Consider the following 19135-nt stretch of genomic DNA (forward strand, 5'->3'; position numbering starts at 1 on the left):
AGAATTAACTGCTTGCCTAGTATTACGAACAGGATAGAATTGTCCAGGGAGATCTGAATGTAAAGGATGGTCAGAGTTATGAAAAATCTTATGCAACATGCATAATGAACTAATTGAACGACGGTGCCAGAGATTAATATCTAGATCAGGAATAAGAAATTTGATAGACCGTAAGTTTCTGTCCAACAAATTAATTTATGTCACTTAGTACTGTACATGATCTATTGAACCCCTACCACCCATCCTAGGATAATACTCCCTGGGGCAGTTATTTAGTCAGGATTGTTAACCTTATACTGTAGTAAGTTTGTTTGTTATACCCGGTCACAGCCTGCTAAACATAACAAGAGTGCCACACTTCAAGCGCCTTTCCGGACACGGGCCGGGAAGATGCTGACGAGAAGCGCGGTGCCCTTCCACTTCAAGTCAGCACTAGCAGACATTTCTCACTTGAAAGGGAATGAACAGTAACAAGAATGCCATCAAATATCCCACACAATGAACTCCCAGCAATATCTGAAAGAAAAATTGGGAATTTTGGAAAATAATTGGTATTTTTCCTACCTATAAAAACATGAATTCTTTACATACGATAGATACCAGCAAAGCTGAAGTACTTGGCAGTAAAAATTTTATAATGAGGTGTAAAGAGGTGGCCAGTAACTGGTTGGGAGTGAGGAAGCCCACCCCTGCTTGCTTGATTGTGGTCTGAACTTCTAGGGGATGGCAAAGGAGATTCATCCTAAGGTGGGAGGAAGTTCCCATTCCAACTGGCTGGATACTTATCCAGGGATGCCAGAAACTTATAAGTAGTGCAGACTTGTCTTACCGGGAGAAAACATAATCGGAATGTTTTTGTGAAGACAAAACGTGATGGGAAAAGAAAGAGGGGAAACTTGTCACTTGTGAATTTAAAATCTCACAGCCCAATATCGCAGTTGCCAATCATATGGAAATCAATGTAATGGGACCCAGAAATCACGGGAGAATACCGTACATGAACTGTGTACCGAAAATTATTCTCAGGGAAGGGAATGTTGCCAATATGGAAACTTTTGCTCTCAAGAAAATACGTTCCAATCACTCACACGTATGTGGGCAGAGATCGTTCAACAGTGTATTCGTCACTCAGCTGGGCCAAGACGTGAAGACCGATAACCCAATGACTGGTCACACCAAGAGTGCTCAAGCTGCGATGAAGCTTTTAAATACTGCAGGAGAACTGGAATGTAACATGTGAACCTAGAAATTGTTTGCATGACGACAGTGGGTATGGACGATCATTTGCTAGGATCCAGTGAAATTCTTGTTCACTGGAGTTGGCGCTGTCTCTCATGCACGTAAAAGATTGTGTTTGCCCAGGCTCTCATGAGAGTTGGGACGAATGTGTTTGTGTTGCCTCTTGGGTGTGGAGATGTCTGTTGAAAATCATGCAAATTACAAAGATCATGGACTTGAGTTCTAGATCAAACATGCACGACAAACAGCCCATACACATACGCATGGAGAAGGTGTTTATGGATCGGGAAAACCAGAACACTGGTCAAAGAAGTCAACCATTACCTTGTCAGCAGCTCATGATTGTCTGGGAATTCGTACATGGAAGAATTCACCCAAGCATCAGGGGAGTATCCCTGGCATGAAAGACTAAAGCATAGCTCGTCATCCTGACCAGTACTGTAATGCAAGAGAATTGTCAATTGAGGCAAGGGCCGGTGACCTTGATGCTTCCCTGGGAGTTATGTTTTGGTACCACACACTCCAGAGTTAGACTAATCAGTTCTGTACCTTGGTGATTCCTTCCTTGGTAGGTGTTGCAAACGATGATTCAGTTGTCATCTCTGGAACTATACAACTGGAGATAGTAATAGCAGTACGTACCGAAATCATTAGCACGTGCCACTGCTCTCTCTCCCAAAAGAGAAAGAGAGTTCTCGTCCTGAAAGGATAATAGAGGACGACGCCCTTCATACCGATCGAGAGTGCATACAGCACTGTTTCTCCCCCAGGAAGTAAAGCAGACATAACTCCTATCGATCAGACTTCCTGGACTTCATGATGATGCCTTCCACTCAAACTTTTCCGAAGTTACAGCGAAGGCGAAAATTTCAGGATCGACAGACTCTGAAGGGAAGAAGGCCAGCACCCATCCCCTTCACACTCATCAGTAATCTGCCAATGGAGCACCAGCGATGTCTGAGGAAAACCTTCCTTAGGCCGAAACAAAGAGCCCGAAACTGGAAAACATCCTCCTTGTACATGAACCTCAGGTATTTCTTGAAGTTCGGATGGATGGGGATGTGAAAGTACGCATCCTGGAGGTCTAAAGAGACCATCCAGTCGTCCTTTCTGACAGCTGCTAGGACTGATTTCATTGTCTCCATGGTGAACTTCGTCTTCTGAACGAAGACGTTGAGAGCACTTACAACCAGGACTGGTCTCCATCCACCTGAACTCTTCGGAACCAGGAACAAGCGGTTGTAAAAACCTGGTGACTGTAAATCTCGCACCCTCTCTATTGCCTCCTTCTCTAATAAGAGAGACATTTGTAGTTGCATCGCCTGTATCTTTGATTCCTCTCTGTATCTGGCCAAGAGATCTACAGTGAACCCTCGCTACTTCGCGGTTCAACAATCGCGGATTCACCACTTCGCGGGGTTTTCCCATAACCCATATATATATACATATCGCGGATTTTCCGGAAAATTCGAAAATACCGCGAAATCTGAAGACAACCAAATACGATATTTTGTTACCTGTAATTCCATTAATACTGTAATTAGTAATATCTGTTCTTACTGATTGTTCATTGCATTACATATGATATATAATTCGGCACAGAAAGAAATAAAACACGAAAAGAGAATGTGATCATACGATAATTCAGTACTGTATACAGTACGTAGTAAAATTAAATCGAACATGAAACGCAAATCAGATGCAGTCATACCATATTAGAATGGTGTGTACTGTAATGGATGTGCTTTTTTTCCATGAATCTTTTGTATGTATACGTACGTAGTACAGTACTGCATCCAATAATATTCTTTGTTACAAAAATCACATTTCGAATAAGCGTACGAGAGAGAGAGAGAGAGAGAGAGAGAGAGAGAGAGAGAGAGGCGTAAAATAGCGTACGTAAAGCTGTATTATTATTATTGTTATTATTATTATTATTGTTGTTGTTGTTAATAAAATTATTATTGTTATTATTATTATCATTATTATTATTATTATTACTGTACAGAATTATTATCATTATTTATTATTATTACGGTATTGTACTTAATCTACGTACGTTCGGTATGCGCGGGGCATCTTCTATGAGTAGGTAACCAACGCATCATAGTACTGTAAGACGGGTTGTGATTGGTTCAAGCGCTGATAGATGACGAATCAGAACTCAAGTTTTGTTATCTAGCCTGTGATTGGTGTTTTGCCCGCATCTCCTACCCGCAGCATCAAAGTTCTCGCGGGGCTGGATCGTCCACTCTCTGTTACCGCGTATTGCTGAGTAGACGTTCTTAAGTGTGTGAATCTGTGCTGTGTGCGACTTTTTTAAGTTGAACTTTTTGTTACTGTAAATCCTACTGTAATGGCTCCCAAGCGTTCTGCTTCTCTTAAGGCTGGTAGTGAGCCTAAACGCCACCGAAGGATGATGACGATAGCTGAGAAGGTTACGCTTCTCGACATGTTAAAAGATGGTAGAAGTTACGCGGCCGCCGGCCGCCATTTTGGCATCAACGAATATACTGTTCGCTATATCAAGAAGGACGAGGCGAACATTAGAAAGACGGCTGCAATCACCTTTAGCAGATCAGCGAAGCGAGTCGTTACAACGCGTAATAAAACGATCGTACGCATGGAAGGTGCATTAGCTGTGTGGATTGCCGACTGCCGGAAGAAGAACATAGCGTTGGATACGAACACCATCCAAACAAAGGCATTGAGCTTATATGAGAATTTTGCTGCAAAGGAACCTAAAGATGACGACGGCAACCATGCTGAAGATGATGATGATGCAGATGATCCTCAACCAGGGACATCCACTGATTCCCAGCCTCAGAAACGTTTTTCCGCAAGCAAAGGATGGTTCGCTAAGTTTCAGAAACGCTTCGCCCTGAAAAGCGTTTCCCTGCATGGGGAGTCTGCTTCCGCTGACACTGCCGCTGCTGAAACTTACGTGAACCAGACGTTCAAGAATATTATCGCCGAAGGTGGATACAAGCCGGAACAAGTCTTTAATATGGATGAGACTGGCTTGTTTTGGAAGAGAATGCCGTCGCGAACTTTCCTGTTCAAAGAGGAAGCCAAAACCTCTGGCTTTAAAGCATTCAAGGATCGCGTTACCCTCGTGATGTGTGGCAATGCTGCTGGATTTTTGTTAAAGCCGGGGCTTATTTATAAGTCGAAAAATCCTCGTGCTTTGAAAAATAAAAATAAGAATCTCCTTCCTGTGTACTGGATGCATAATCAAAAAGCATGGATTACGAAGATGCTGACCTCCAACTGGTTCCATCAGTGTTTTATCCCGCAAGTCAGCAAATATCTCTTAGAGAAGGGCTTGCCATTCAAGATCCTTCTCCTTATGGATAACGCTGGTGGACACGCAACTGACCTGTCGCACGAGGGCATTCAGGTTGAGTTCCTGCCACCCAACACCACGTCATTAATTCAACCGATGGACCAGGGGGGTATCAGGGCGTTCAAGGCCCTCTACACGAAGAATACCTTGGCGGACCTTGTTGCGTGTGTGGATGCTGCCCAAGATGACGAGGATGAAGATTTTAACTTGAAGGCGTACTGGCGGCAGTACACCATAGCCACGTGCCTGCAGAATATTCAGAAGGCACTTCAAGATATGAAACCTGCAACCGTGAATGCGAGCTGGAAGAAGTTGTGGCCCGATATTGTTTACGACGACAAGGGATTTACTCCGTCGGAAATCCAACACTCTGCAATACGGAAATCTGTGCAGTTGGCTGCCATAATTGGAGGTGACGGGTTTGGCGACATGACGACTGAAGACGTCGACGATTTGTTGGACTGCCATTCTCAGCCCCTAACTGACGCAGACCTTGAAGACCTGACGAAATCGGCAAGTGAGGAAGAGAGTGATACCCAGGAAGAGACCCAAGAAAATGTCGAAGAAACGGGCTTAACATTAGAACGGCTTGCCAAGGCCTGCAACCATGCGAAGGAGTTGAAAGAAATGTTGCAAGAGTGGGACGAGGATATGGTTCGCTCGATGCAATTCTGCAACAAGATCGATGAAGACATGACTCCCTACAAAATGCTCTTGGATCGAAAAAAGAAGCAGCGGCAACAACTTCCGATCACAATGTTCTTCCAGCCTCGCAAAAAAGAGCCAGTTCCTCCTGCTAGTACGCCTTCGGAAGAAATTGAAGAAGTTTCCCAGGAAGAAGTTGAAGAGGTGTCCCAGGAAAAGACACCTCCGTCTGAAGAGACGTAAAATACTATCATTGGCTGCACAGTAGAACACATCATCAGCTTCATCATCATCATTTCTACTGTGCAGCAAATTCATCGCCATCACCATTCAAGTTTTTCTTCAACTTCTTTCGTGGGGAGTACAGTAACAATCTTTATTTTTTACTTTAATATTCTTACTGTACATTCTAAAACTGGATTTGTGCCTGTTTTATAGTTTAGTACTGTACGTACTGTATGCATTAAGTTAAAGGGAAGGTTTTAAAAGTCTACATGTTGTAACCTATCATATTTTTTTTGTTTAAAATTTACATTTACGTACGTAAAACAATCTCTCTCTCTCTCTCTCTCTCTCTCTCTCTCTCTCTCTCTCGTAAATTGTTTTCCTGCTTTGCTACGTACAATACTGTATAATTTATATTTGTAAGGTAACATATTTTGTAAACGCTTTTACTGTAAATATTGTATGTACTGTATCATTATTTATCACTATCATCATGCGCGTTAAATGCCTTGTTTGTTCTGAGCGTGGTTGTTTACTGAGCGTACACGCCGTCGTTTCAGGCGGCGTCATAAAGAAAAACATTTCATTTGGAAGTCCTAAGAAAAATACGTAAACTAAAACATTGGTAATAAAAAAATCAACATACAGTACTGTATAATCAATATAATCGATGCAAAAACTAACCTATACATATATGTGTACTGTACACTAAATGAGTTTGTTTCTTCATTATGATCAGAGATGAACGTAAACAAAACATTGGTTGCCATTTTTTATCTTGCTTTTTAGGTGTTTAGGAAACGCATGATATAAAATCGCCTTTAATATTTGTGCCTGTTTTAGTTTAGGGTGCTGTAGTACATGCATTAAGTGTTCTGTACATTAAAGGGTGGTTTGTTAACAGTACTACGTACAAGGGAAGGTTTTAAAAGTCCGAATATACATGTTAAATAAATAGGTAAATATGATGTCACTACTTCGCGGATTTTCACCTATCGCGCCCGCGTCTGGAACCTATCTACCGCGATAAACGAGGGTTCACTGTATCGTATTTACTACTAAAGGAGGTTTCCCTACGAAAGGGATTTTGTATCCTTCCTTGAGTAACTGTACAGACCAAAGGTTTGCTCCTCTCCTCTCCCAAGCTTGCTAGAAGTTGGTTTGTCTGGCTCCTACTGCGAATGCAGTCAGACTCTGCTTCACCCTGGTTTCGAGCCTCTCCTCTTTGCTCTCCTTCCCTCGGGTCTGGTACGACCCTTGCTGAAAGTTTTCCCTCGAAAGGGCTGAGAAAACTGATGGGATGGAGCTTCCTCCTTAGGCTTGCGGCTTGAGAAGGAAGTAGGCAGAACCTTCCTTGCTGTCTTAAACACCAAATCCTGTGTGGCCTTTTGGGCTAAAGCAGAAGAGACCTCTCTGACTAGCTCTTGAGGGAAAAGGGAAGAAGAAAGAGGTGCGTACAGCAATTCCGACTTCTGTATGGGTGTAACCCCATTTGCCAGAAAAGAGCACATTTGGGCTCTTTTCTTAGGAACACCCGCCGAGAAGAGAGCCACTAACTCGTTGGACCCATCTCTTAAGGCTTTGTCCATGCAAGATATAATGTGGACGAGGCCTTCTGTGTCCACATCCTTCAAAGATTTAACCTTTTTCCCCAAGGCTCCCAGAGTCCAGTCAAGGAAATTAAACACCTCAAAAGCTCTGAAGATGCCTTTGAGAAGGTGATCCAGCTGCCTCCAACGTTGACCAAAACACTTTGGTTCTTCTCATGGCTGTCCGACGAGGGGCGTCCACCAGACTCAAAAAGTCTCCTTGGGCAGAGGCAGGAACTCCCAAGCCGAGAGCTTCTCCATTCTCGTACCAAACGCTAGATCTGGATGCCAATCTGGTCAGGGGAAAAGAAAAAAAAAAGTCTTTCTCTAGTCCTTCTTAGATTGCATCCAGTCCCCCATCATTCTTAAGGCTCTCTTCGATGAGTGAGATAACACCACCTTCATAAACAGAGACTCCTTCGACGCCTTCCCTAGCGTAAACTCTGAAGGCGGGGAACGAGGAGCAGCAGGAACAAAATAATCAGGAAACTCTTCGGAAAAAACTCTCATAAGTTTCTTTAAATCTACCGAAGAATGAAGGGTCTTAGGATCTTCTCCTTCTGAGATTTCCTCTAAGGGATCACTAGGGGAAAGGTGACAGTCGTTCCCTTCCTCCGACAGGTCTCTAATCGAGGTAGAGACATCCTGTTTTCTTGGAGTCAACTCCTTAATGTCCTGACTTCTGACGTCAAGGAGTCCAACATCAAGACACCTGGTGTCACGTTCTTCCAACGCTTGACGCTCGGAACTATGACGTTCGCGATCTCGACACTCGGTTTCATGTCGTCCGAGGTTCTTACGCTTGGCGTCCCGACGTCCAACTTCCTGACGCTTGGCGTCATGCGTACCAGTCACTCGACGCTTAGCATGATGTTCCTCCTTACGACGCTCGCCGTCATGACTACCAGGTTCCCGACGCTTGGTAAGATTTCCTCGACGCTCGGCGTCAAGAACCTCTCGACTCTTAGCTTTCTGATGCTTGGCATCAAGGCGTGAAGATTCCTGACGCTCGGCGTCTTGGTGAGTCACTCTCTTCTTGTCTGCAGGCTAATAGACTAGCATGAGGGAGGAGAGTTTCTGCTGCATATCCTGCAGTACACTTAGGTTCGGATCAACTTGTTGTTGTGGCCAAACAGGAGACGCTGCTTCTTCAACAAGTTCGTCTTCCACGTCGCTCAAGGAAAGCGCAGAGCGATCAGGGACGAATACCAATCCGAAGGAGGAGGAGGAGCATGTACAGAGGTCATGCCAGCCTCCGAAAACTGTCTTCCAACCGATGGGGATGGACGCCTGACAGCTTCAGACTTCCTTCTATCTCCTACCGACGTAGCAGGGCCTTTGGCAGGAGAACATTCTTCGGAGCAGGAAGGAAAACGCTCGGGACTGCTCCAATGACTGCAACCTGGAGCCTGCTCGACAAGAGGCAATCTTCCTCTTCAGAGATCTCGATGCAAGACGCCAGCCCGGTCTGGCCGCTGCGTCATCTGATGAAGACAAAAACACTTTCACCTCGCCTTTCCCATGGCGAGGGCGAGCGTCCTGTGAAGCATCAACAGGTACGCTCGAGGGGACAACTGCTCGGGAGCTAACGCCTCTCGTTTCCTTTCACCTGTCAACATTCCTTCTCCCAGGGGTTGGGGAGCTTGGAAGAGGTCTATGGCTAGGAGAACGGCAGGTCCAAGCAGACGCACCCTCCACTGCACTAATTAAATTCACTTAACCTTTAGCACTGACACTAGCACTCTTTCAATTCCTTAACATCGGACCATAACTTAGTCATGTCCGCTGCGAGTGACTCCACTCTCTCGTCCAGGGCTTAAATGGCCGCAATCATGTCCTTTAGAGTTGGTTCATTAGGATTAACAGTACTGTAGTGGGATCTGGAACTACCACTACAGGGGAAGGATCAATAGGTTCATTGACACGGGTAGGGGAACAGTCTCTAGAAGAACGAGATAAACTCTTACTCCTCCTAATCCTATCCCTCTCAAGCTTACGAGTGTAGCGGTCATACTCCAACCACTCACTCTCAGACAAAATAACACATTCATCGCAACGATCAACCAACTCTCAAACTTTACCTCTACATTTCACACAAATGGAGTGGGGATCAACAGGGGCTTTAGCAAGCCAGGTCTTACAACCTCTCACACACCTAATACTTGAAGAAGAGTCATACATTATGAAAAGTTTAAAGAGAGATCATACAAGCAAGGGTCAAAACAACAAAATCTAATCGGGTCCAAGAAAAATCCAAAAACAAATCCAAACAAGCGAAAGCCAAAGCCAAATTGTACATCACCAAAATAACTGCAATTAACATAGGCTACAGCGAGTGAAATTCCAACAATGTCACCGGTGAGGCGGCAGGGATGATCTGAGGAATAATTGGAATGGTTCCAGGTACCTGGGTAGAGGGCGCACTGGTGGTACCTGGCTACCCAATCGGTGATTGCCACGAGTTTTGAAATTTCTGCCGTGACGTCAGGGACTAAGCTATTTATATAACTACCAGGTAAGTCAGATGTTTAAAAAGCAAAATCAATTATAACAGCCAGATGAGTGCCGAGAAGTACATTAGTAATCTCTGGCAGACAAAGTGGAGGAAGCACTACCTGTTGGATAGGCAGGGCTTTCCCGTCACCCGACAGATGTTTCCAACTTCTCCAAAGTCATACTCCTAATAAATGTTGAGGGTATATATGACATGTAAAAACAAACTTTTGTGATATAAAACTGTTCAGAATGTTCCAAATACCAAGTACTTACTATATATGTACAGTGAACCCTCGCTACTTCGCGGTTCGACCATCGCGGATTCACCACTTCGCGGATTTTTTCCATAACCCATATATATACAGTAATATATATATATATATATATATATATATATATATATATATATATATATATATATGTATGCATGTATTTATGTATATATGTAGGTATGTATATGTGTATACATATAAATATATATATATATATATATATATATATATATATATATATATATATATATATATATATATATATATATATATATATATATATATATATGTATATATATATCTATATATCTAAAGTAGGAAGATGTGATGTAGTTCTAAGGGAAAAGTATGGGAAATATGTCTGGGTAATAAGCAAAGCTCTACCTCCAGTTTGTTTCTACATTATGATCAGAGATAAATGTAAACAAAACATTGGTTGCCATGTTTAGGAAATGCATGATATAAAATCACCTTTAATATTTGTGCCTGTTTTAGTTTAGGGTACTGTAGTACATGCATTAAGTGTTCTGTACATTAAAGGGTAGTTTGTTAACAGTACTACGTACAAGGGAAGGTTTTAAAAGTCTGAATATACATGTTGAATAAATAGGTAAATATGGTGTCACTACTTCGCGGATTTTCACCTATCGCGGCCGCGACTGGAACCTATCTACCGCGATAAACGAGGGTTCACTGTACAGTATATATGTGTTTATTTTGAATCTCATCAAAATTACCTTGAAATTTATGGCAAAAAAGCTCTCTACCCTGACATGCTTTTTCTTTGTTATCTTTTAGTTCCTGGATTTCACTGTAGTTGACATTTTGATTAATTTAGCAGCACTTTGGCAGCAGAATACTGAACTAATTGACGGGCACGGTAAACTGAAATGAACCAATCGTACTTTGCTTGACCCAGGAAATTGCGGAGGCCTTTTATAATCTAAATAGATTTCAACAGTTCCAAAATTTGAACAGGGTAATGGGAGCATGGGTTGGGGATATCCATTCTTAACCCCCAAGACGCAAAGATGACAATACATCACTCATAGAGCGTCAAAATTCAACCTGATATTTGTGAATCATTTTATAAATCAATCAATTCAAAATTGTTGAAGGTTATGAAGCTTACCCAGCAGAAGGCATTTACATATTATTTATATAAGATAGGACTCCTGGGTGATTTTTCAGGCCTTTGTTCCAAGTCTAGTATTGGCGAAATGCTTTCTAAGCAAGACTTATGTTTACAATGTAAAATCAACGCATAATTGTAAGTCTATGTTATTTAGCAGTGTTCAAATACTTTGTAACAAAGATTCTGACATCAGTGACTTTCAGTATATATTTGTTTCTATTGAAATATATATTATGGGGTGAATGTAATTTCCTGGGCCAAGTGTAAACTTTCTTATTATTTATAAAATCAATTTCCTTCATGAAATATAATTTATTGTTACCTTGCCAGGAGGGAATCAAATGGGAATACTGTAATCGGCTAAGTGGTGTTCTTGTGTAAAGGTTTTGCAGTGCAACAGACACAGGTTTTGTATTATGAAAACCATGGATTTTTCAGTGTGACAGACACAGGATTTACAGTACCATGGACACGGGTTTTGTAGTATGACGGATACAGATTTTAAAGTATGACAGACATGGATTTTGCAGTACAATTTTTTTGCTACTGTAGTTCCATGATTTCCCTGTAGATGACCTTTTGGTTAATGCAGCAGCACTTTGTCGGCAGAATACTGCACTAATCGGCGGGTGAGGTAATCTGATACGACCCAATCGTACTTCGCTTGACCCGGGAAATTGCAGAGCCATTTTATAATCTAATCAGATTTCAACATTCTCAAAATTAGGGGATCATGGGTTACGTGATGTTTTGCAGTATGAAAACCATGGGTTTTTCCATGTGACAGACACAGGTTTTGCAATATGATGGGTACAGGTTTTGCAGTATGATGGACATGGATTTTATAGTATGACAGACATGGGTTTTACAGTATGACGGCCATGGGTTTGGCAGGACAGCCACAGGTTTTACGGTAAGATGGACACAAGTTTAGCAGTGCAAAAGCCAGGGATTTAGCAGTACAATGGCAAGAGCTTATAAAAAACTAAAAAATGGGATGGAAATTCCCACTTTCTAATCGTACAGGAGGCCCTAGCTGTTGATATACATGGGCTCCAAATATTTTTATATTAATGTCAAAAGATTGAAATTCTGAAGTTCATCAGTAATAATATTATAGCATGCAATTTCCCCTTTTAAAGAAAAAGTTCAATTGAGTCTTTTGAGGTCCAACATACAGGACTAATAAAAATTTGGTCATGTCTAATTGTAACAAACCACCAGAATGCTAGACAATGGAACTAATATAGCAGAGCGATAAAAATATATATGAAATAAAGAGGTTTCCTTCAAAGAATGGTCATCGGGGACAAAGAATAACAATAGAATAAGAGAGGATAGGCTAGCCTTACCCTAACGTATCCGTGATTTGTATTCTGAAGAGAATATCCAACAAAGATTACCTTGCTGAATCAGATGTCTTACCAACCGTACATAATCTGATACTGTATTCCCATTAATGACTACCCTAACCTACGATACGTCAACAAAAGTTAGACCAGCCATGACGTCTTTAATTGGTTCAATCCAAACAATAAATGTACCTTGTTCAATTTCTATCTTGAGACTTTCGATATTGGAGCGGAGGTTAGCCACAGTGGTGGAAGCATGATCACTGTAGGAGGTAAACTTGGATAAAACTTTGTCAATTTCTCGGCTCACGGCTGTACATGCATCCATCTTCTATCAGTTGTTGTTGTTCCTCTGCTTTTTAATAAGTGATCGAACTTGGACCTAAGTGACTGACGTCAATAGATACATTAAGAGTCATTTTCGTTCTGCGAATGCATTTAAAGATAAATAAAAGAATCAATATCTATAAAAATAAGGATTCAGACTCTGTCAGTTATAGACTTCTATCGTCTATAGAAGCCTTGACTGCAGACGATCACCAAAACATAAACAAAGGCAATCTCCCAACTCCCTCCCCGTACCCAGCCACCAGACCTCATCAACCCAAGGGGAACATGGGTGTCCTACAAGGATAACGTCTAATTCCTGAGTTACGGTGCCCAAGGTCGTCCATTGCATAATTGGTGTTACGCGTATTCTTTGTGACCAGATGACCAGGAAATTAATGTAATTTTATGAAAATATCACTTCCACCGAAGGTAAGGAATTTGGAGTATTTGCTATTCAAACAGACTGGTTGTTTGTATACCAGGGTAAATACTTTACTTTGAGAACTTTTCCCATGTCCTGTCACACATGGAATGTGTCTTCCAGGAACTACTTGATCTCTTTGTCATATGCATTCTTAAGCATTCAGAGTACCACACAGCGTATTCTACGTTAGTTGTCAAATCCACATCATTGAGGCACTTGGAATACTCAAAATTGAGTATTAGTGTCACTAGTTTTTGAAAATAAACATTGATTATCATTGTAAGAAAGTGTTTTGAGATCCTCATTGTATATTTTGACTCTGAACGTAGCTCAAAAGATATCTTAAGATTGACCTAGATTTTTATTCGATAGGCTGACTACTAAATGGATAGGCCTCCATAAACTAGATTTTGGGATGAATATAGTTCATTTGGACAGATAAGCAAAGAAAACGGTAGTTTTAAGGCCTGTCGCAGGGGGCGTAGCCCCTCCAGTAGTTAAGTAAGCAAGGATATGTCGGGGTGTATGTATAATAGCGGCCACCTATATGTATGATGACAGCTGACGAAGAATATAGCGGAGCCTTTGTATATCAGTGGCCAGTTCCTCCCTTATGGATTAAAAATGGACATCAACGAACTTCAACTCCCCCCCCCCCTAACCTAAATTATAAGGCATGTCCTTACCTGCTAACCAAATGTGGGGGGCTACCGCCCTTCTGCGACCCCCCTTACACTGCCGTATTCTGAGTTAGCCATAGTCATACATACAGGTGGCCGCTATCATACATACACCCCAAATACAGCTGTTTTAGGGGGGGGAACGTACCCCCCCCCCCTTTTAGGTAAATAGGTAAGGACACGGCTTACAGGTTAGCTAATGGGTAAAGTTTAGTTTAGTTTGCGTCCATATTTTATGCTCGCTTGAGGAACTGGCTGCTGGTATACAAAGACTCCGTTACGTCTTGTAGGTTAGGTTAGGTGTGGAACCTTAGGCTAGGTGTTGTTTGTGTCTGTTTCTTTTTTAAAATGTGGCTTTACAGTCTGTCTCAGCAAACTACAAAGGATCCATAAAGAAAATTTCTTTTCCTACTATGTTGCTCAATTTACATCCCCAAAGCCTTAAGGATTCAGAGTGAAACATCTGCTAAATAGTCTGAATCTTTCCATTAATGGTGTACTACCTTTTAACTTATTAGATACCCCTCCCTGAAAGCTTCCAGTGATTGCCCTCTATAAATATTTTACTGGCTCTAAAGACAACTTGGTAAATGAAGAAATTTTATCTATCTTTTTGGAACATACACAACAGCATAGGATACTAGATATATATTTATGGGCACCTCCAATTCCAGTGTTGGTATTGGATATGGGGTGTACAATACTGTACTTCTATTAATTGTAAATGTCCACTCCCTTTGATATCATCCATCTTTACAGCAGAGCTGTATGGTATTATGGCTGCTACTGAAAAAAAAGCAATAAAGAAAGTGGGTAATTTTACCATTTTATGTGGTGCAAAAAGTCTCTTGCAGGCATTAACTGTTTTTACTCCAACAAATCCTTTACTTTTAAAAATTTTATAATAGCTGTATATTTGTAGCACTGTAGGCAAGGAAGTCCAGTTTTCCTCGGTTCCAGCTCATGTGGGTGTGCCAGAAAATGAAAAGGCTGACAAACCAGCAAAAGAGGCAGCAGATAAATTACTTCCTGGAAGATATCTACATTCATGTAATGACTTTTTCCTCAGTATCAAAAGACCTCTTGGTGATATATGGCAACATTATTGGATTTCTGTGGATTAGGATTAGATGAAGATCACTAGTAATATACCTCTATGAAATACAATAATATGCCTAGAAGGTGGAAACTGTCCTCTGTCTCCTAATAATTGGGCGCAAGTTCTTGATGACTGTTAGGTGCAAACCTTTCTGTGATGATTGCTTGGTTCCCCTGATTGTCAGACATTTACCCAATTGAATGTCCCAGTCTTGGGTTCTCATTTATAATTGCAAATGCAATATCAAATATTTTATTGTTATTTTTTTTTTTTTTTAAGTTACTATTTCTTAATTAATCATACTCCAATAGACATCAGTGACTATTCATGTTATGATGCCAGATAATTATCAATCATTCAAAGCCAGAATTTTGGACTGTATCATCCGCTTGCTTTCACGCTCACTTTTTCTGGTGCCTACTCGATTATGCTGATAACACATAGAACCTTTGTATCAGCAAATTTAAGGAAGTAGCACACTTGCTCCCACATGACCAAGAACTTCCGGCTTGATGGTAACAATGTTTTCTGAGACTTTCCTTGTCGATGGAGAACTTGTTCTACACAAAATCACACACCAGCGATATCTCCAAGGTTGTCAAAAAGATCACTGGTAAGCCGACAGAAATTTCTCTACCTTCTGGTTTCAGTTGATAGGAGACCCAGGATGATTTAATCACTATGGATGCAGGGTCGAATCAATGGTTCCTCACTTATTGTGCATGGCAGAAAGGATTTTAACACTTCCGGTATCACCGTCAAAGAACCTTTTAGCCTCCCGTTTGATCCAGAACTTCCAGTATACTATTCTACATACATATACCAAGGCACTTCCCCCAATTTTGGGGGGTAACCAACATCAAACAAAAATATCTTATGGTAAGCTGCTGTCCAGTAGCATCGATGTCAGCAGTATTCGGGACACCTTCTAATTCACTAGTTACTTCTAGATGCCTTAGTTTTTCAGCTGCTTAACTGCTTTACTGATTACTCAACAATCTATCGACGATAACGGTTTCAGGATAACATGGCGGCATCCAAGTATCATATGCTGGGTGGTATCCAGATTTGTTGATGCTGCTGCTCAAAGTACTGGTAGAACTACCAATCTTCTGTTAATGGCATTATAGAAGGCATACTTTGCCAGTCGGAGCCACTCTTCAGAGAATTGTGGTTCTCATCTTCTTCCTTTATTGAAGAAGCTCCTCCCAGTCTCTGCCTTTAGCCGGATCTCAGTCTGAAGAGCTCAGATCTTATACTCTTCAGATGATTAGCCTGGGCTCAAGGGTAGCTTCAAACGGTCTTTCCGTTCTAGAAACTTGAGCCTCTTTGGGATGTTGCTTGAGTCCTCAAGTGTCTCATGGGGACCTTCCTTAACCTTGACTAGACATCAGATAGGATTTTACCCTTAGATTACATATGAGCCATGGCCCCAGTGTTATGAGGGGCGAACTGCTTTGCATTTTGTATGTCACAGGTGATTCTCAATGGAGGAAGGCCTTCCTCATCTGATCCGTTGTGTCCAATTGCCAGAATGTAGCTCTGCACAACTTCAATCTCATGTGCTCCGCCATCTCTTTTATACAAGCGTGGTGCATGATGATTCTGTCCTCTGTGGACACGGCAATGCTTTATAGAGAACTCAGGTCCTCTTGCGAACCAACAAAGGGTAAAGATGAAGATATGCAAATACCTTGCTTTGTCTGACTCCTCCAATGAGAATCCGGAACGACCATCCCAGTTCGAACTTATAAAATCAAGGATATCAAACCTACCCTAACCAGGAAGAACCTGTCAGTGGTGCTAGTCCTGAGAGTGGGAGCCTGGTATGACGGACAATCTTCGTTGCCCACTACCTATGGGAGTTAACCCACTGGTCCTTGAATAACCTTATCCTTGTTCCTGTGGTAGTTAGTCAGCAAGTCGTGTTGTGAACCTAGCTCCCTCACTGGACAAGAAGCATCTCATCTAAGATAACGGTTGTGATTTAAGTCTAGAAGGAAAAGTAGAATGTCTGGCCACTCTCCTCTTCCTTTTTCCCCTGTTTGGGTGAAGCATTTGTTCTGTTATTTTCGGGAGAGGACGTTATGTGCAACAAGTCTTGCGGCACTTTTTTTTTTTTTTCTTTTTTCTTACAGGCAAGTTTCATATTGAAATATTTCCCCCATCTTCTTAGATGAGGGGGAGGATGGAGGAAATGTATGCAAATCAATTTCTCATAATGGCCATACAGTACATTCGAACAGCATTTATTATCATTGCAGATGTAGGTTCTCCCACGAATGCCTATCAGTCTCAGGGTTAGGACTTAGCATAACACCTTCGACATGATGCTCAGGTTATTAGGAGGGGGATAGGAGTTATCACTCTCCCCCTTCCACGAGACAAAAGTGCATTGACATTTCTTTGGTTAGTAAACCAGTCCGTCTTGGTTATAGGAACTTCTGCCTTTCTAATGATAAGTTTTGTATTAAAGGACGATGGTTTGTATTCATGTACGAACTAATGATAGATATTTAATTGTGATTTGTATTTTAAACTGTACAATCCTGAGTCGTTTAAGGTACGATGCCCATCTGAATCACCCCACAAGTACTTTGTTTGTGGTCAAATTGAGGGTTGCTCCACCTGCTAGACCTACCACCTGACAGGTGGCTATATTTACCTCGTTTAAGTTTAACGGCAGGAAAAATACAAATTTTTATTGAAAATTCATGATTTTAGATTGATTAAAGTTAACATATGATCACTTATATGTTGAAGAGAGCTTTTCAGTGGTTTAGAAACATAACTGAGATTATTTGATAAGTATATCATACTTAAGTCGAGCTGTATGAAAAAAAAAAAAAAAGAGGAAATACTCTAATGCTGGATGAAGAAGTGATGTAGGTTATGCAATAAAACAAATTTTAAAAACTTTCAATATTATTATTATTATTACTTGCTAAGCTACAACCCTAGTTGGAAAAGCAGGATGCTATACGGCCACGGGCCCCAACAGGGAAGATAGCTGAGTGAGGAAAGGAAACCAGGAAAAATAAAATATTTCAAGAACAGTGACAACATTAGAATAAATATTTCCTATATAAACTATAAAAAACTTTAACCAAACAAGAGGAAGAGAATTAAGATAGAATAATGTGCCCGAGTGTATCCTCAAGCAAGAGAGCCCTAACCTAAGTGGAAGACCATGGTACAGAGGCTATGGCACTACCCAAGACTAGAGAACAATGATTGGATTTTGGAGTGTCCTTCTCCTAGAAGAGCTACTTACCATAGGTGAAGAGTCTCTTCTACCTTTACCAAGAAGAGAGTGGTCACTGATCAACTACATTGCAGTAGTTAACCCCTTAAGAGATGAAGAATTGTTTAGTAATCTCACTGTTGTCAGGTGTATGAGGAAAGAGGAGAGTCTGTAAAGAATAGGCTAGACTATTCAGTGTATGTGTAGGCAAAAAAAGGAAAATGAACCGTAACCTAAGAGTAGGATCCAATGTAGTACTGTCTAGCCAGTCAAAGGACCCCATGACTCTTTAGCGGTAGTATCTCAATGGGTGGCTGGTGTCCTGACCAACCTACTACCTAGGAATAGGGAATTTTGATCAAAGTGATATATATCAGGTTGGCTTTAAGAGGGATTTGGTTTAAGTTAGTTACAGTTTATCTCCATAGGAGTGTGTGATTCTGTATTATAAATACCAGGTAAGATTAATTGAAATAAACCAAATTTTTATAATAGGATTTATTATTTCAATACATACCTATTATTCATGTACTGTATATCCCCCACCTCCCCAATTTTAGTGATGAGAGTTATTAGGTTAAAGTATGTTATGAAGATTTATGGTTCCAATACCCAGATATTCATGATAATATCATTCCACAGATGACTATGGGTAGGAAATATGGGTAAAGGAAAGTTTGTTTTTTTATTTTCATTGCAAATACCTGAAAGCTATAGCTTCAAAAGGAAAAACAGTATGAATGTTAGGTAAGTCTTTGGATAATAAGTTTTGTTGTTAGAGTTCTTTTTCTTTTTGGAAATTTCAAGTTTACTTTATTTTTCAGGTCATCAGTAAGTTGTGCCATAAAATTATTTCAAGAATGTGGAGACGACCAGTCCTCGTTTTGCTATATTTGACAGTTATGGTTGTGGTTACATGGATGGTAGAACTAGGTTTCTGGTGGGACACTAATTATACGTCATATCAGGTAAGTGTATGTTTAGTGAAAAATGTGAGAATTTGATAGAGAAATGTAGATTTTATTAGAGAGCTATAAGTTTCCATACACCTCATCTTGA

The 19135-nt window shown here is 41.0% G+C and overlaps 2 protein-coding genes across 2 annotated transcripts in view; one reads left to right on the top strand and one right to left on the bottom strand.

Annotated features, from left to right (window-relative positions):
• LOC137648558 (E3 ubiquitin-protein ligase RMND5A-like) overlaps window positions 1-12671 on the bottom strand; it is a 75380-nt gene extending 62709 nt beyond the window's left edge. The window contains exon 1 of the mRNA XM_068381475.1: window positions 12492-12671. Within this exon, the coding sequence (XP_068237576.1) occupies window positions 12492-12627 (136 nt within the window). The 5' untranslated portion in view covers window positions 12628-12671. The remainder of the gene's footprint in view (window positions 1-12491) is intronic.
• Window positions 12672-12831: 160 nt separating this feature from the next.
• Window positions 12832-19135, top strand: part of LOC137648545 (E3 ubiquitin-protein ligase RNF103-like) — an 87658-nt gene continuing 81354 nt past the window's right edge. Inside the window, exons 1-2 of the mRNA XM_068381467.1 lie at window positions 12832-13058; window positions 18901-19044. Coding sequence (XP_068237568.1) covers window positions 13035-13058; window positions 18901-19044 — 168 coding nt within the window. The 5' untranslated portion in view covers window positions 12832-13034. The remainder of the gene's footprint in view (window positions 13059-18900; window positions 19045-19135) is intronic.

The sequence above is a fragment of the Palaemon carinicauda genome, chromosome 1, assembly GCF_036898095.1.
Source record: "Palaemon carinicauda isolate YSFRI2023 chromosome 1, ASM3689809v2, whole genome shotgun sequence".
NCBI lineage: Eukaryota > Metazoa > Arthropoda > Malacostraca > Decapoda > Palaemonidae > Palaemon > Palaemon carinicauda.